This window comes from Lutzomyia longipalpis, chromosome 3 (genome assembly GCF_024334085.1).
Source record: "Lutzomyia longipalpis isolate SR_M1_2022 chromosome 3, ASM2433408v1".
Taxonomy (NCBI): domain Eukaryota; kingdom Metazoa; phylum Arthropoda; class Insecta; order Diptera; family Psychodidae; genus Lutzomyia; species Lutzomyia longipalpis.
In genome coordinates, this window is record NC_074709.1 from 17394870 (window position 1) to 17411126 (window position 16257).

The window sequence follows — 16257 nt, forward strand, 5'->3', positions numbered from 1 at the left end:
CCTTTCTTCCGCCTGCCACGGACTGTCGATTTCACTGTGGAGGGCAAGAGATATGAAAGATGCGGCAACGCTATCCATTTGCTTTGTATCAAAATGTGTCGAACATTTTATTGCTGAAGTATTTTCTGCGGATACCCGGGAATACATCTCGAGGACTTTCTTAAATTGGGGCATGTCAATTTGGGTTGTGCTGAATCGGGGATCGTTGAACGTTGAAAATTCCTCCATTGTTGAAATTTTTGTTTTCCCCTCAATCAGGATTAGAATTAATTTTGTAAGAAACTTATTCCTCTTCCGTGCAACTTCAATGTGTGGTTCAATTTGGGAATCCAGTAAATTTATAATCGTTTGTAGGACTTTTTGATCATCTTTCTCTTTAGGATGAAGCGTTGGGTTCTTTAGGATATTTTTCAGGGCGAAATATTGTTTTTCCAGAAGAAAATTCACAGAAGAGAAATTCATTTTGATGACATTTAATTTTATAACTGATTTTGGTTCCTTGATTTGCAATGAAATTTTGAATGAAAACTTTGCTAAAGCTTAAACAAAAATGGACCTACCTGGAAGAGATTTACAGTGAAATCTCGCAGTATAGCCATAATTTTAATATTCTTTTTGCGAATTGTAAATAATTATAAATATTTACTTTTAGATAAATTGTAGAAAATAAAAATAATCATATTTCTTTAAAAATAAAAAATAATATCAAGAAAAAATTTTCAAGCTGTCCAAGTTTACCCCATTTTATAACAAAAAATATGAAAAGAATTGTTTGTATTTGCAAAGAATTTTTATTTGTTAACAAAGCAAGACGATAATAAAGTTTTCCTAGTTTTCTTAACCAGAATTTTATATTTCCTTCGAAATTTTATGCTTAGATTTTACCTGTGAGATGTAAGGCTCTCCTACGAGACTCCATTGTAAAAAGTTATTGGTTTCAAGGATTTCAGAACTAACATTTTTTTGAAAAATTCTTTGAAATATCCACCAAAAAGACCATCACTGTTGAAGAAAATGTTTCTCCAAATGTCCTTTGAGTTGATTTAAAAAAGAAAGTTTTCTAATCTTCCTTCAAATTATTTCAGGAAAAAATCCCCGCGATGGTCAGCAGGAAGAGCCGCAGCATAAACCCCCAAAGGGTGTACCAAGTATTTGTCTAAATATTCCAGGTGTGCGTTCATCGAGTATTTCCACTGTTTCCGGATCGACTGACGAGGGGGGCTTCAATGAACCCTCACCGGAAATAAAGGCTCCACTGAAGCCACCGTATGACTTTGATCTTCCGGCCGATCTGCAGCTGCCACCGGAACCACCGCCGTCCATGCGGGACTCATCGTCACTCGATTCGAATGATTCTCCGCACGAGCTGCACTACGTCGACGTGGGGTACCGCCTCAATCCGGACGGGAGTGAGGGTGATGATTCGTACAGGGAGAATGATTACTACGGCGGTGGACAAGGTGGTGAGGGGTACAAGGTACCATCACGGACTATTCCACCACCACTACCCTTTCCGCCGCCCATGGAAGTTGAGGGGAAGGTGGTGTATGCCACCATTAAGCCCGAACTCCCACCACCGAATGAACTGTTTGCCGACAGTAAATCCAATTCCCTCGAGGAGGATGTGCAATCACCGCCAAGCGGAAATTCCACGGACTACCATAGTCCACAGACGATACTCGATCCAACGCGCCCCACACTCATTGGGGGCACTGCCGAGGCAAATGGGTGCCATGAGGACAAGTTCACGGACGATCCGGAGATTTTCCTTGCACAGAAACCCCTTCCACCACCACCGTCACCCCCAATGTCCGACGGACCACCGCTCGATGTGCAAGACGATGTTAAGTTTGCCGATGCAAGCGACAGTGACCATGAAAATATGCCCGATGCAATGACGGCGGATGAGGCTGATAAGCTTTTGAGTTCCAGGTGAGTTAGTTTTTGTACTCTTTCATTTTGTTTGTTTTGCTATTTTTTTTTCTCCTCCGTCTGTGTTTGTACCAATTCAACCAGCAACTATTGTAGCGGCAAAAATTCAATGTGTTGCATAAAGAAAAAAAGAAACACAAAAAAAACAAATGGAATGAATTTTTAAATGAAATACAAAGAGTGGGATAATTGAAAATCTAACACTGCGTCCCATAGAGGCTGCTGTAAAAAAAATCACGAAGGAAGTTTTCTATGTTAAAGTGCTTAAAAAATTGAAATTTGTATAAAAAACAAAAATATTTAAAATATTATTCAAATATTTAAAAAGACAAAACTTTTATTGTAGAGAAACGTCAAATTGCAATTGAAAAGAAAACGAAGAACGTCTATGTCAGCGACGCTTTGATAAATTTATTGTCGATTTCTAACTCCAAGGGGTGTTTATCAGGCGAATATTTTGCTTTATAGCGAATCATCCGAATTTCTTTTAAGATCTGAATATTTTACTTTACATGAATAATGATTTGCTAAAAACGGAACAATTGAAAACCGAAAAAGAAAATCGAAAAACGTCTTAAGGATTTTTTGGGTTTAATTTACTACTTTTTGGTTTGAATTTAGTCTCCTTTTAAGACTTTAATTAATCTTGTTTTCTTAAAATTTGGTTCTTGGTTCTTTGAATTTAGAACTCTTCGGCTTGAATTTACTCTTTTTCGGCTTGATTTAAGTCTTTTTATGCTTCAATTAAACATCTTTTGGGCTTAGACTAATATTTATTTTTCTTTGCGAGAATCATCCGAATATTAGCGAATAATCCGATATTTCCGAAGATACGAATAATTTCTTTCAGATAAATCCTTCTTGTCTAGATCTAATTTACAAAAAAAATGACTAAAATTTCATTTTTTCGAGTTTTTCTCTCAAAAATTGACTGTAGAATCATTAAAAAAAAACTCCCCAAATTTTTTTTTTAATTTTTAAAAATTCATTTTGTGTTTTCAGCAACATAGAATTATTAAATATTAATTTTGCACTCTTCACTACTTCCCAAATAATGTCCTCTTTAATCTCCTGAATTCCTGAATAACGTATGTGACCCACTTTCTGAGGGGGGGTAAATCGCTGTCCACTCGTTGGCGCACCTAAAACTCTCGAAATGTCTCTCACTCTCATATGGAGTTCAATGTGTTCCACAGTGTCAGAATAATTTGCATTTGGGAAATGTTCTGTGTGTGTAAAGTGCATAGATGAAGGGAATTGAAAGAAAATATATTTTTAATTAAGTAAAACAAAAATCCGTGACGTGAAAATTTATTGAATTTTAATCGATAGTTGGTGATTGAATTGCATACAGAGAGAGAGATTTGTTGTGGTATTACCTTCATCCTCCTGAAAGTTGCTACCCCTGTAGGATGTAATTTACTAAGAGTACGTATATATAGGTTGTGAAAATGTGGGTGGAAATTCATGCAAGAGAGCACGGAAGGCGGGAGATGGGTTGGATGGGCTTTAAGGGAAAAAGCCATACAACATCAGGAATGAGAGAGGGACCCAGTGAGAGGTTGAAGGCTCACGCGGATGAAGGCCGATGCGCGGTGTGAGAGCCTCGCACACATAAGAATTCCCACCCAATTTTTATTTTAGCATTTTATTTGCGCTATGTTTTATCGATCCTAAGTGACGATACCGCGCTCTTTGCCATAATAGTGGTGGCTTATGGGGAGAGAGAAAAAAAAATATAAATATAAAAACCAACAACTACAGGAGGTTGGTTTGAGACAAAACATGCCAAATAGCATTTTACCACGAGATTTTTTTCTCTGTCTCACAATACATTTTGCTTGTTTACAAAGCATATAGTCTGTTCCTTTTGCTGGGTGATTCTTGAAAGCCTAGCTGGTAGTGAGTTTACTCCGGGGGTTTGATGGGAAATCACGTTGTGGTTGTAATCTGTGATTTTTCCTCATATCTATTATGTGTTGTGTTACCCCCATCTCTGTGTATAATTTTCCCCGTTAGAGAGTTATAATTTGCTAAGGGGCTCAGCATAAAAATCATACAAAAGCTGGATCCTCAAATCGTGCCTCTCTGTATGAATCACGAAGGACTTGGTTAAACGTTCTTCTCATCATATTTTTTTATTTTCACTCATCAACTGACTTTTTACATAATTCACAACAACAACAAAAAACTTTATAATAATATTCTATATTTATTTTATATTCTTTATAATTTATTTATTACAAATTTAATTTATTTTAAACATAAATAAATATTTTTCATGTTTTGCTTCGCTTCGCCCGAAAATCTTCATCATTGTCATCAACTATTATCACATCTGCATTTTATTTGCTTGTAAATATCCTGGAACAAATTCGCAAAAAAACATACTTTCCAATGTTTTATTAAAACACAAAAAAATTAATAAAAAAGGATTTTGGAGAGTAAAATTCGGTAAGTTTAGCATTTTATTTTATTTTATTCTTATGCGTAGGATGGTCTATAAGTTTATCGCATTTATTTGTTGAAATAAAAATGATTTGCAAAAAAAATATAAATTTTGAACAGAATAATATTTAATTTAATGAATTTTAATAGAAAAAAGGGAAATAGTGTCGTTATTTTCGGAATTTTTGTGTAAATTGGTAAATTTGAGATTTTTTATTATTTTATTGATTCCCTTTACAAGTTTACGCTTTTTATGATTGTTTACTGAAATAAGAGGGTAATCTAAATAAAAAATAACGAATAAAATCCTTTCATTTTGAAAAAAAATTTTCCTGTCAATTAAAACAAATTCTTACAAATTTTTAAAAACAATTTTATTAGCAACTAAAGCAACATAAAGATAAACTTGATTTATTTAATAAAAAATCGTTAAAATTTTTATATTTTTTAAATTAAACGATTTGCATAATTATGGACTCTATCCAATTCATAAAAAAATACAAAAATTGTTTACAATAAAATGAAAAAAGACATTTAAAAAGAATTTATAGACCTCCTTACGTAAGCTCTTTACTGTACTTTTCCGTTCTGTGATTTTCCCTTGAAGTATTGTGTGTGTGTTTTTTATAGTTTTCTGGGGGGATGAATGCTATACGTCATATATTGCCTATGTAGAAGAATGGGAAATACGCGAGATGACGGGGAGGGGTGGTGTCCCTGAAAAGTTGTGTTGATTAACAATTCTGAGTAGTTTTGTAATTTTTCTCTTCTCTCTTTGCTCTCTTTCACGTTCCCCTTTTTGCGGTGCAACTTTGCTATTCATAGAGAACAATCAATACTGTCAGATGAGCAGGCGAAAGAGGTGGAAGCACTACTCTCAGTTAAATCTCAGCCACCGCAGGAGGTGGAGCCGCCGGTGGTGGTGGTGAAGAGTGTCGTTGCTGAGGTGCCTGCTGTGAATGGGCTCAATGGGAATCACCACGTGGAGGGTGATCCGTTGAATGATTCAATTGTCTCAGTGGAATCCATGCAGAGTACCACAGAGGCAACAACGGCCACCAATAAGGTGACATCTAGTCATTTGGATGATGTTTCAGCGGCTGGATCTGTGATCTCACTGGCAGAAGGGGAGGCGGACGTGTCAGCGGATGAGAGTCACGATTCCTATGTGCCTGAATATCCGCCCGTTAAGGCGAAGGAGGTCTACGTTGAGGCTGGTGTGCATTACTTTGAGGATGGGAATTTCTGGATGGAAGTCCCGGGGCTCCTTGAATCTGACGATGAGGATGATGAACTTGAGTATCCGGCCTACACGAAGCGTAATGCAAAAGTGAAATTTAGTACGGGACCAATTCAGGTGAGATTATCCCCCCCCCACTCCTTACGAGGGACTTTCAAGGGGTGTTTATCTGGCGAATATTTGGAAAATTTTAGCGAATTGTCCGAATCTTGACGAATAATTCTAATCTCTACGAATAATCCGAATCTTGACGAATAATCAGACTGTCGACAAATAATCCGAATCTTGACGAATAACTGTAATCTCTACGAATAATCCGAATCTTGAAGAATAATTCTAATCTCGACGAATAATCCGAAACTTGACGAATAATTTAGAATATTCTTGAAAAATAGTCCGAAATTTCTTGACGAATAATTCTAATCTCGACGAATAATCCGAATCTTGACGAATAGTTCGAATATTCTTGAAAAATAGTCCGAAATTTCTTGACGAATAATTCTAATCTCGACGAATAATCCGAATCTTGACGAATAATTTAGAATATCCTTGAAAAATAGTACAAAACTTCTTGACGAATAATTCGAATGTTCTTAACAAATAATCCGAATCTTGACGAATAATTCGAAGACTTTCGTTCAAATTAACACTTCCCGTTGAAAGGCATCCTGCTAAATCTTTCGACCTAAACTTTAGGTTTTCTCCACCTACTCTGTCAATGACTACGATCGTCGCAATGAGGATGTCGATCCAGTGGCAGCATCAGCGGAATATGAGCTGGAGAAGAGAGTGGAGAAGATGGATGTATTCCCGGTGGAGTTGATGAAAGGTCCCGAGGGTTTAGGTCTCAGTATTATTGGGATGGGTGTGGGTGCAGATGCAGGGCTAGAGAAATTGGGGATATTTGTGAAAACAATCACAGACAATGGTGCTGCGGCCCGTGATGGACGCATCCAAGTCAATGATCAAATTATCGAAGTGGATGGGAAGAGTTTAGTTGGCGTGACTCAGGCCTATGCGGCCTCTGTGTTGAGAAATACATCCGGATTGGTGAAGTTTTCCATTGGACGCGAGAGGGATCCGCAAAATTCGGAAGTAGCACAGCTCATCCGACAGAGCCTGCAGGCGGATAAGGAGAAAGAAGAGCGTATAAAAGGGTATGTTTAACCAAAAAAAAAAGTGAGAGAAACATTCAATGACTGAGCACGGAAATCACAAAATGGATTTTCTTTTATTACTCTTTTGTGCAGGAAACAGCAGCAGGATGAGAAATTCCGACGAGTATCTGAGCACTCAGATGACTCAACACTTCCAGCATCGGCCAATTCGAGTGTTAGTGAAGGCCCCATGAGTCCAACGGCCGCCATGGAGACCCTATTTGATGCTGAAGCCACCCATTCGCAGGAGGTTGAATCCCTAAAGAGACTTCTTCAAGAGGTGAGTGCCCCCGCATTATAAAACAAAATTCAAAAATTATTATTGTCAAATTCGTGAAAAAAATACTAAAACAAAAATTCTTCTTAATGCATTTTGTTGTAATCGTGGAAAAATGCAGCACAAAGCGGTAAATTTAATAGAAGACAAAATTGTGTGTGTTTCCTTTTTTTTTCTTGTCTCAATAACTCCAATATATAGAAAGCTAAATAGTTTATTAACATTTCTAAATAGTTTGTCTATTTTTTTGTTTGATTTTCTTTTGATGTTTGCTGCAAGTTTAATTTATTTCCCGTGCCTTATTTTTAGATTTTTTTTTTGTATTTATACACGTGTTCCTTTTATGTTTTCTGTTGATCCACTTTTTGCAGAGTCAATTGAAGTATTTCAGTATTGAAAGGGAACTTTTGGTCAGTAGAGAAAAGGTAAGTTTCACTGTTTGTGCTAGTTTTATGCACACTAACAATGAGTTGTGTTGAAAGTTCGTTGGATTAAATGAACAGGAAGTTTTGAATTTTTAATAAATTATTGTTTTTGCTTATTTTTTGTTGATTTTTTTGATAATCTTCGTAGAAGTCAGCAGTACATCAGATCAATCATTCTTAGAACTATGGAAGGAAAATAAATTTCACGATAGATGGCTCTCTTTAGTTTCATAAAGGACAAACGAACAAATTTGAAAAGTCTTACAGAGCCATCTGTTGAGAAATAATTTTCACACAAATTGGCATAACAAAAAAAAACTTTATTCTTATTATAAAAAGAATTTTCTAATCATGTCTACGAACTTTCAACTCAACCGACAACATTAATATTTTATTTTTGCGTCCTTTCTAAATATTTCTGGCCTTTACCCATTTGAGTGTCAAGGTTTGTAAGTACAGTAGAGAAGAGAAAGTTTCCTGGCACGCAAGCTAAAAAAAAAAGAGAACAAAATTGTCTATCAACCCATTTTGATAGTTTTCTGCATGATTTATTAATTTGAAGAATCCCAAAGAAATTTATAATTCACCATCCGCCAATCCTTTTTTGTTGTCTCACAATGTTTGTAGCTCATTAAATTGGAATCGACGGGTAATGAGGCGGAATTGCTGAATGAAAGACTGAGACAGATGGAGCAGGAGTTGGTGAATACTAAGAAGGAATCAACAAACTACCAGAGTATGCTTCAGCAATCTCAAGCACAGTACACTGTTCTCGATAAAAAATACATGAAGGCTAAGAGAATTGTTAGAGAGTTCAAGCAAAGGGAGCTTGAGTTGGTGAGTTTATTTTTATTTTTATATAGCCAACACGCTAAAAGGGACAAATTGTATGTACATATATTGATCTAAAATGTACTGGTAAGCTGACCAAGCTTACGGGAGCTGTGTTTCTTTCAGTGTACCAATTTTGTGAGAGCAAAATAGAACGCGAATTAATTTAAATACGCGCAAAGTCGGGAAAAGTTGAAAAGTCATACCCTAAGAAATGTTTGGAAGGCCATATCTCGAGAACGGATCCATAGATTTTCATAAATTTTTTTTTGTTTGAAAGGTCTTGAAGTCAGCTATAACATATCGAAAAATGAAAAAAATTTATGTCGCCATTTTCGAAAAATTCGAGTTCGAAATTTTCGAAAACTTTGTTTTTGACTTTAGCGCCTCTTGCGGTCATTTCTCGAAGTTGCAATGTTCTAGACATTTGTAGGGTTTCTCGAAACCTTTCATTTGCGCTTGAGTTGATCCAGATCGGACTTGTAGAACCCGAGATATGACATGCCAACTTTGGAAGGCTATATCTCGAGAACGGATCCATAGATTTTCTTCATTTTTGGCATGAAGCTAGATAATATGGTCAGCTACAACATATCAAAAAATGAAAAAAATTTATGTCGTCGTTTTCGAGATATTCATCGAAAACTAATCGAAAATTTTGTTTTTGATTTTTGGCCCCCTAGCGGTCACTTTTGAAACTTCGGATGTTCTAGAGAGTTGTTGGGTTTGTTGAGATCTTTCATTTGACTTCGGGTTGATCAAAATCGGTCAAGCCGTTTTCGAGTTATGGTCGATTTTCGATGAAAAATTGTGGCGGCCATATTGACTAAACGGCTTGACCGATTTTCGAAAATGAGGTATCGTTGGAAAGGTCTTGATGGCCCCTACAACATACTAAAATTTCAGATTTTTAGCTATTACAGGGACTGAGATATTGGCAAAACAAAATTTTGAGGTTATTCAAAATGGCGGACGGAGGGGTGGGGGGTAAAATTTGACGTCATAATCGGACGTCTTCCAGTCGACTTTTAAACTTTGCCGTTTACCGCAAGTCTCTATCTATTACCGTTCTCTTGCAATTTATGGTTGAACTACGGAAGGACGGCCGGCCGGCCGGACGGCCGGAAAAATTTTTTTTTGGCGCATGCGTTTTTTGGAATGTGGGGACCCTAATTCGTGCTCATCCCAAGTTTGAGCCCGATCTGACGACTTTCGATTTTGCTCGGTACACAAAAGCTGTGTCTGAAAGAAACACAGCTAAAATCCATTTTCATTTTTCCTTTCTTTTCTTGTCCTCAAAGATCCACCGAGAAGAATTCTATCTGCAGTGTCTACAGGAGAAGGATACGGAATATAATGCTTTAGTGAAGAAGCTGAAAGATCGTGTGATATGTCTTGAGCAAGAGTTGGAGGGTACACAGAGGAAGGCTGGTTTTCCGGTCTTTCTCCCATACGACAGTGCAAGTCTTAAGGTGAGTTTAATGGGGAAAACAACAAGATTTATTCAAGGCAATGACTTCTTCAATTTTTCTTAAAGAATTAGGATTTTTTTTATAACTACGACATTGTCTTCTTTATCAGTTAACACCCCAAATGTCACGGAGGCAGCCGCCAAAGCCACTTTTCCCGAAATTGGACACAGAACTGTCGGATACGGAGATCTCCGATGTGTCCATTGAGGGTGAAGGTGAGAAGACGGCAACAGTGGAGCGAAAGTTGCCACTAAAAGATGAACTAGACACGGCAATTCCGCAACATGAACTCCTTGATAATTCAGCCAACAAATGCAAGAGCGGATTAGGTGAGAGAACAGCCAACAAGAGCTATCTGCATGCGTTAAATTCTTCCTGTGAGTTCTTAACAATTTTATTTATAATTTCTCTCTTTTTTTCTCTCCATTTTTTTTGTTCCCTCACTGTGAGAAATTTTGATTTCTCGTTAATTTGTTGGCCAAGAGAATTCCCCCTTGCTGTTCTTTGACTGCAAATTCTTTAATATTTACATGGCCTTTCTTCCTCTCTCTCTCTCAGTGTTGTTGTTTTATTTAATGGGATTTATCCATAGAGAGGAGATTGGTGTATCTGTATAGCATGGGAGGCATACAATGTTGTTTTCCTCTACAACGCAAAATGGCAGACGATTTGTCATTTTGGGGGATGAAACGTTGTCTTTTATTTTTTTGGTTTTTACGGCGAAAGTAGTTGGTGACACAAGGATGGTTGGAAAATGTGTTATGTCTTCCTTTGCAGCCTCCCGTGGGGGTCTGTCGAAGCGTCAACTGCCATCAGGTAAGAAGAGCTTGAGCAGCAGCAGCTCAGATTGTGCTCTTGATGAGACAACCGATGAGGAGGAGCGCACACAATCCACATCCGTTTCGCAATCGGATGCATCGCCAATGGTGCATGAAGTGACTCCCGAAGTGAGTCACTATGCGGCTACGAATTTGATCTACCAGGAAATTCCTGCTGCTGTTCCACCACCTCCACCTGTGTCTCTCTCTCCTTCACCCCCGACAACATCCTCAACACCCACGACTGTCCTAACGCCCAATATGGCAGCTCCAGCTATTACGGAAACTATAAATGTTGGATCGTCACCGCTATATGCGCAAGTTCAGAAAGATCGAAGTAATTCCGCAGCTACGCACACAACAATTCCCAGCTCCTTCAAGGTTGGGCAGCAGTCTCTTGTGACTACCTTTGTCTCTCCGGCGTCGCATACTAGTGAGCTGAGCAGCTCCTACGACAGCATCTTGGGGGGATCGAGTGATAAGCTGAGCGACAGCGGGAATGCCTCCGATAGTTGGATGTATCCAATCAGGCGCAAGGGTCTCCGACCACCCTCATCCTTCACCGAGCAACTCAATCAAGTGCTAACAAAACGCGAAAGGTGCCTCTCTCTCTCTCAAATCTCCTCATAAAGGAAAATTGTGGCAGTAATTTGCGGGTTGTTTTTTTGGCTATGAGAGGGTGGGTGTGTGATGAAAATTACAAAGCAAAAGCATTTTAATGGTTGATTGGAGGGAATGTTGTGCAATCAGTTGGTTAAATTTTAGTGGGAATGGAGTAATTCAAAGAAAAAAAAACGGAAAAGATGATTATTTTGATTTTTCGGCTAGAAGCTTGATTGTCATCCCTAAAAACTCGCAAAATTCTTTCAAAAATAAAAATTTAGAGTATAATTTGGGCTCAATTTAAAGCAACTTTGCACTAAAGCTCCACCAATCTTATAAATTCTTCGCACCTAAATGATCTTTTTGATGTGTAAATGAATAAGAAGAAGAATCAAAAGTTCTTTTGATTCCTCTGATTGGTTGAAGGATTCTAGAAGGGTGCTCATTGGTTCATTCTCAGCCAACATTCCCTCTCTCTCTCTGCCTCGTAAAGCTTCAATTTAGGCAATAAATAAATAGTATTTTTATGGTTCTAGTACTTCAGCAGTAACTTTTTACTACAAAAAGAAATACTTCAACTGCTTTTTGAAAATTTTTTTTTTGTATTTCAATGCGTAAATGTACTTTAATTGATTTCGAAGGACCCCTACTTCAACAGAAAAATTCATAATTAATTTGAAAAACATATTTTAATTTGACTTTTAATGCTATTTTATCTCTGCTTAAAAATTTTATAAAAATTGTTTGATTTTTTATTCAATTTAATTTTATACGATTTGTGTTCTCAAAGTATTTTTCCGGGAAATTATCTTTTAGTCAATTAATCTGCACCATCAATCACAAATTATTGAGTTATAAATCAAAAAAAAATACTGCCACAACTTTCCACGGAATTAACTGTCCAAGAAAAAAAAACGAATTTCATATTAATTTTATTGCTCGTCCCTTCACTAAAAAAAAAGTGTGGGAATGTTGCTTTTGGAGTGCAATGATATATCTTTGCGTTTTATATTTTCTGTTCTGTAAAATTCTTTTGGACATTTCCTTAGTTTTTTTTTATTTATTCTTTGTGAAAGAAGTTCCATTTATTAACACATTTTTTTCTCTATCCATCCTCCCCCGCAAAAAAAAACAAAACACAAACAAATCCAAAAAATCTCACGCAAATATAGACGAGGTGGAAGCGATAATTCGTCGAGAGAGTCTTGTGATAATTATGCAGAAATAGGTCGACCACAAAATCCCACGGCGATTCTAACACAGAATTTACTCGTTGAAATACGACAGGCGGTCAATGAGGCACAGCCAAGAGGTAAAATAAATAAGAGAATCGTGTGTGGAAGACTTTTCCCTGCAAAAAAAGGAAAAGTTTGATTGAAAAAAAAAAGACTGCATAATACACATTTTTCTTTATTTTCTTTTATTTTTATTTTGTGTACAAAAAATGGCCTGAAAATTTGCAAAAAAAATTCCTCTGTGGTTTTTGTTGGATTTTATTTGCGTATTTGGTTTTTCTATTTTTCAATTATACAAAAATTTTATTTTCTGTTGTTTTCCTGTGTGTGTGTTGATTTTTTTTTGGTGGATTTTCTTCTATTCAATCTCTTTCATGAAAGGTTTTTTCTTCCCCTCACAGCACTTGCACGAAAGTTTTTCTTGACAAAATTCCCTTTGCGATGTGCTTTTTTCACGTTTTCTTCACATTTGTTTTTCTTTTCCAGCGTTGTGTTTTTTTTTTATAAATAAAAATGCGCATATTCTTATAATTTTGCACAAGATAAATTGAGAATTTGTAGTCAAAAAAAATTGATTTTATATTGAGAAAATATTTTTTTTAGAAAGCAAAAAAATGAGGAAGAAAGGAAAGAAATAATTTGTGGTTTTTTTGTAAAACAAATTTCTTTCAGTGAAAAATATTTTCCCAAAAACCCTGAGTCCACCGGGAAGTGTGCCGTGGCAACAGCAGCAGGGACCACCGTCACCATCGAGTATTAGTTCAACGGGATCCACTTCTCCAGGAGGTTATTCGCCCAATCGCACGCTTGATCTATCGGGATCGAGTGGGAGCTTTTCCAGTGAGTTGAAGGGCAAAGGATCACACAACTGGCAGAATGGGCCTGTCCACCAATGGTCGAGAGAGCAGGTTAGTTGCTAAAAATAAAATTATTCGTTTTCTTATTGAGTTTTCATGATTAAGTTTTGAGCGCTAGGTTAAAGTTTTATTTAATCATCCCTAGATTTTCTTTTATTCTAACTTTAAGTTTTTCTAAACCAGGCTGTAGGTTTTCGAACTAGACCTAGGCTAGGCTTCAGTTTTTATAATCGAGGCTAAAGTTTTAAATACTAAATTTAAGATTTTTTTTTAGGATCAAGCTTATTTTTTACAACTTTGTTTAATTACTCTTTATTCTAGGTTTAAGTTTTTGAAGGTCAAGCTTTTAGAGCTTTTAGGTTTTCAAGATCAGATTTCCTTCGATTAAACCTAACCAGCCTAACATAATCTGAAAGTCATAAAGTTTGTTTTAGTTTAAAGAAACTAAATCCTGACTTAAAAAACTAACTAAGCTCAATTTAACACGTGATTTCAACCCTATATCTTAAAACTTTTCCCAAAAGGTTTGTCAATGGTTGATGGCTCTGGGTTTGGAGCATCATACAGAGAAGTTTATCGAATGCGGCGTTGAGGGTGGTGCATTGCTGCAATTGGATTCGCGTGACTTTAAAATCTTGGGTGTGGTAGGTGATGATAAATCCAAACTAAAGCGGCACCTTAAAGTGCTTAAGAATATGATTGAGAAAGAGCGGAAGCAGCAGGAAAAGACAAGAAAGCAGCATGAGAAGCAACTGAGGAAGGCTGAAAAGGAAGCGGCTGCTGCCAATAAGAAGAAATAAGGGAAATATAATAATTGAAAGACTCACGATAAAATATTATTTGTAAAATAAGGATGAAGGTAAAAGATTTCCATTTTTTTCTTCTTATTTCTAAATTATCCTTTTACCTTTCATTTTTTTTTGTATTTTATCTTTCCTCTCCCTGAATCCTTTCTAAAAAAAAAAACATTGTGTAGAACTTTTTACGTGATTTTACAAAACTGAAGAATTTTAAAAGAAGAATTAGTAATTGTAGCATGAATTTTGTAGCAATAATTCCAATTCTTTGAGTCTCTCTGTGGGTGAAGTTTTTTTTTTATTGGATAATTATAAATAAAATAAATATTAGATTAATTGATGAGATGAAATTGAAAGCCGTCGATTCCACAGAGTATAAAGAACAAAACAAAAAGTAAACATTTTAGAACCATTCGGTGTAGTCTTGCTCTAAAGAATTTCATTACTACAATAAACAACAACAAAAAAATGGATATAGCGGGAATAAAAAACGTATGGAAAATGTAAACGTTACAATTTATAAACAATGAACTGTGTCAAATTTTATGGTATATATTTAAACAAATTTATTCTAACTTTTATGAGAAAAGATGAAAAAAAAATGAATCTAAACCCGAAAAAGTACTATAGTGTATTGAAAATATTTAATCTATGTGGAGAGGATGATATATAAAAGGAAAAAAAAACATAATAATAGTAATTACATAGAAGGAAGGTTGAAGAATTGCACGAAAGACTTTGGTAAGTGGCTGGATTACATATGAACCTCCTACGTTACTTATTATACCTAATGCTGTATTAAAACAATCATAAAATCAAGATAAATTGAGACAGAAAAACTCCTAATTTTGCTAAAATTGATAAGTGAAAAAGCTTAAGTTTATAATTTTCAAGACAGAATTAAAACAAAATAACTTTTTAAAGACCTTTGAGACGTTTCAAAGATTTCATAAAATTATGTTTAAAAAAAAACTCCTAAATTTCTTGAAAACTTACTTTTCCTAATTTTTTAAGAGACTCTAAATTTCTTTGAAAAAAATACTTTAACACAGTTTTAAAAATTTTATTTTAAAAACATTTTTTAAGCCAATCAGTCAACTCTACAAGGTTTTAGTGCAACTTAAAAAAAGAATGCAAAAAACATAAAAATAGGTAAACAAAAAGAAAAAAAAACGGATGATAATGAAATTTAAAAAAATGAATTCATAAAGAAAATAAGATTTTATTTTCAAAAAAAAATATTTACATTCCCTTGTATATTTATTTAATTTATACGTTAAAACAAGATTAATTTATTTCCTAATATATTAAAGAAAAACTCACGCGTAGTTGTTTTTTTTTTCAGTAGATACGTAAGATTTGAACAAAGTAAATTTTTATAGATTTTTAGGAATAATTTGAAAATATTAAATAAACAAAAAAAGTATAATATATTAAATTAGTTAAAATAGTAAGAAAAAAAATAGAGGGACATTGTGTAAATTTTGTGATTATTTTTTGTCTTTTTTTAGGATTTATATAAAATTAGTTTATTAGTGAACAATGAGTGAGATTTTTATCAAACTCTCTAGTTGTTTAAAAAAAGAAGAACTTTTCTTCCTACTTTTTTTCTTGCTAATCTGTAGTGAACCACAAAACGCATAAGATTGTATTTTGGACTTTTTATTGAGATTAACTTCTTGTTTATACATTAAATGGTTTTTTTTTTGAGATTTCCTTTTCCCCCCTTTGGGTGCAATTTAATGGTCGAGTGAGAGAAAAGTATGATTTTTTACATTAAAAAATTGTAGTTGATATTTGATTATTATTATATTTAAAAAAAATAACTAAAGAAAATTCAAGGAGAATAAATAAGACATTTCAGAAAGTAAAAGATTTTTTCTTATCGCATTCATTGAGCTGCGTATTTATATAATCTAAATTTGTGATATGCGGCATCAGCAAAACGACTTTTCATGCGTAATTTTCTTGATCCGAAGTAATGCTGCAGTTGGATGACACTGGATTTGGTGAGATGAAAACGTTTTTAATTGATTAGCCCTTTCAGGTCTGCGATCAATCTAGCAAGCTGATTGAAGCTCAAATAAGGTATTTTTGGCAAAGATCCTGATTCAAAAATTTTCGGTTTTACGTCTTTTCTGATCCTGTGAGTCCTTGGAGATATC

The 16257-nt window shown here is 35.2% G+C and overlaps 1 protein-coding gene across 14 annotated transcripts in view; it reads left to right on the top strand.

Moving 5' to 3' along the window:
• LOC129793094 (uncharacterized) overlaps positions 1-15802 on the top strand; it is a 29350-nt gene extending 13548 nt beyond the window's left edge. For 2 of the 14 annotated variants that reach the window (XM_055832691.1, XM_055832706.1), the window contains 13 exons: positions 1086-1932; positions 4366-4386; positions 5206-5737; positions 6317-6777; positions 6871-7057; positions 7426-7479; positions 8107-8316; positions 9612-9782; positions 9892-10159; positions 10560-11199; positions 12376-12515; positions 13111-13346; positions 13820-15802. In XM_055832691.1, the coding sequence (XP_055688666.1) occupies positions 1086-1932; positions 4366-4386; positions 5206-5737; positions 6317-6777; positions 6871-7057; positions 7426-7479; positions 8107-8316; positions 9612-9782; positions 9892-10159; positions 10560-11199; positions 12376-12515; positions 13111-13346; positions 13820-14095 (4043 nt within the window). In that variant the 3' untranslated portion in view covers positions 14096-15802. The remainder of the gene's footprint in view (positions 1-1085; positions 1933-4365; positions 4387-5205; positions 5738-6316; positions 6778-6870; positions 7058-7425; positions 7480-8106; positions 8317-9611; positions 9783-9891; positions 10160-10559; positions 11200-12375; positions 12516-13110; positions 13347-13819) is intronic. The other 12 variants (XM_055832694.1, XM_055832695.1, XM_055832697.1 and 9 more) reach the window with 12 other exon arrangements.
• The last annotated feature ends 455 nt before the right edge of the window (positions 15803-16257 follow it).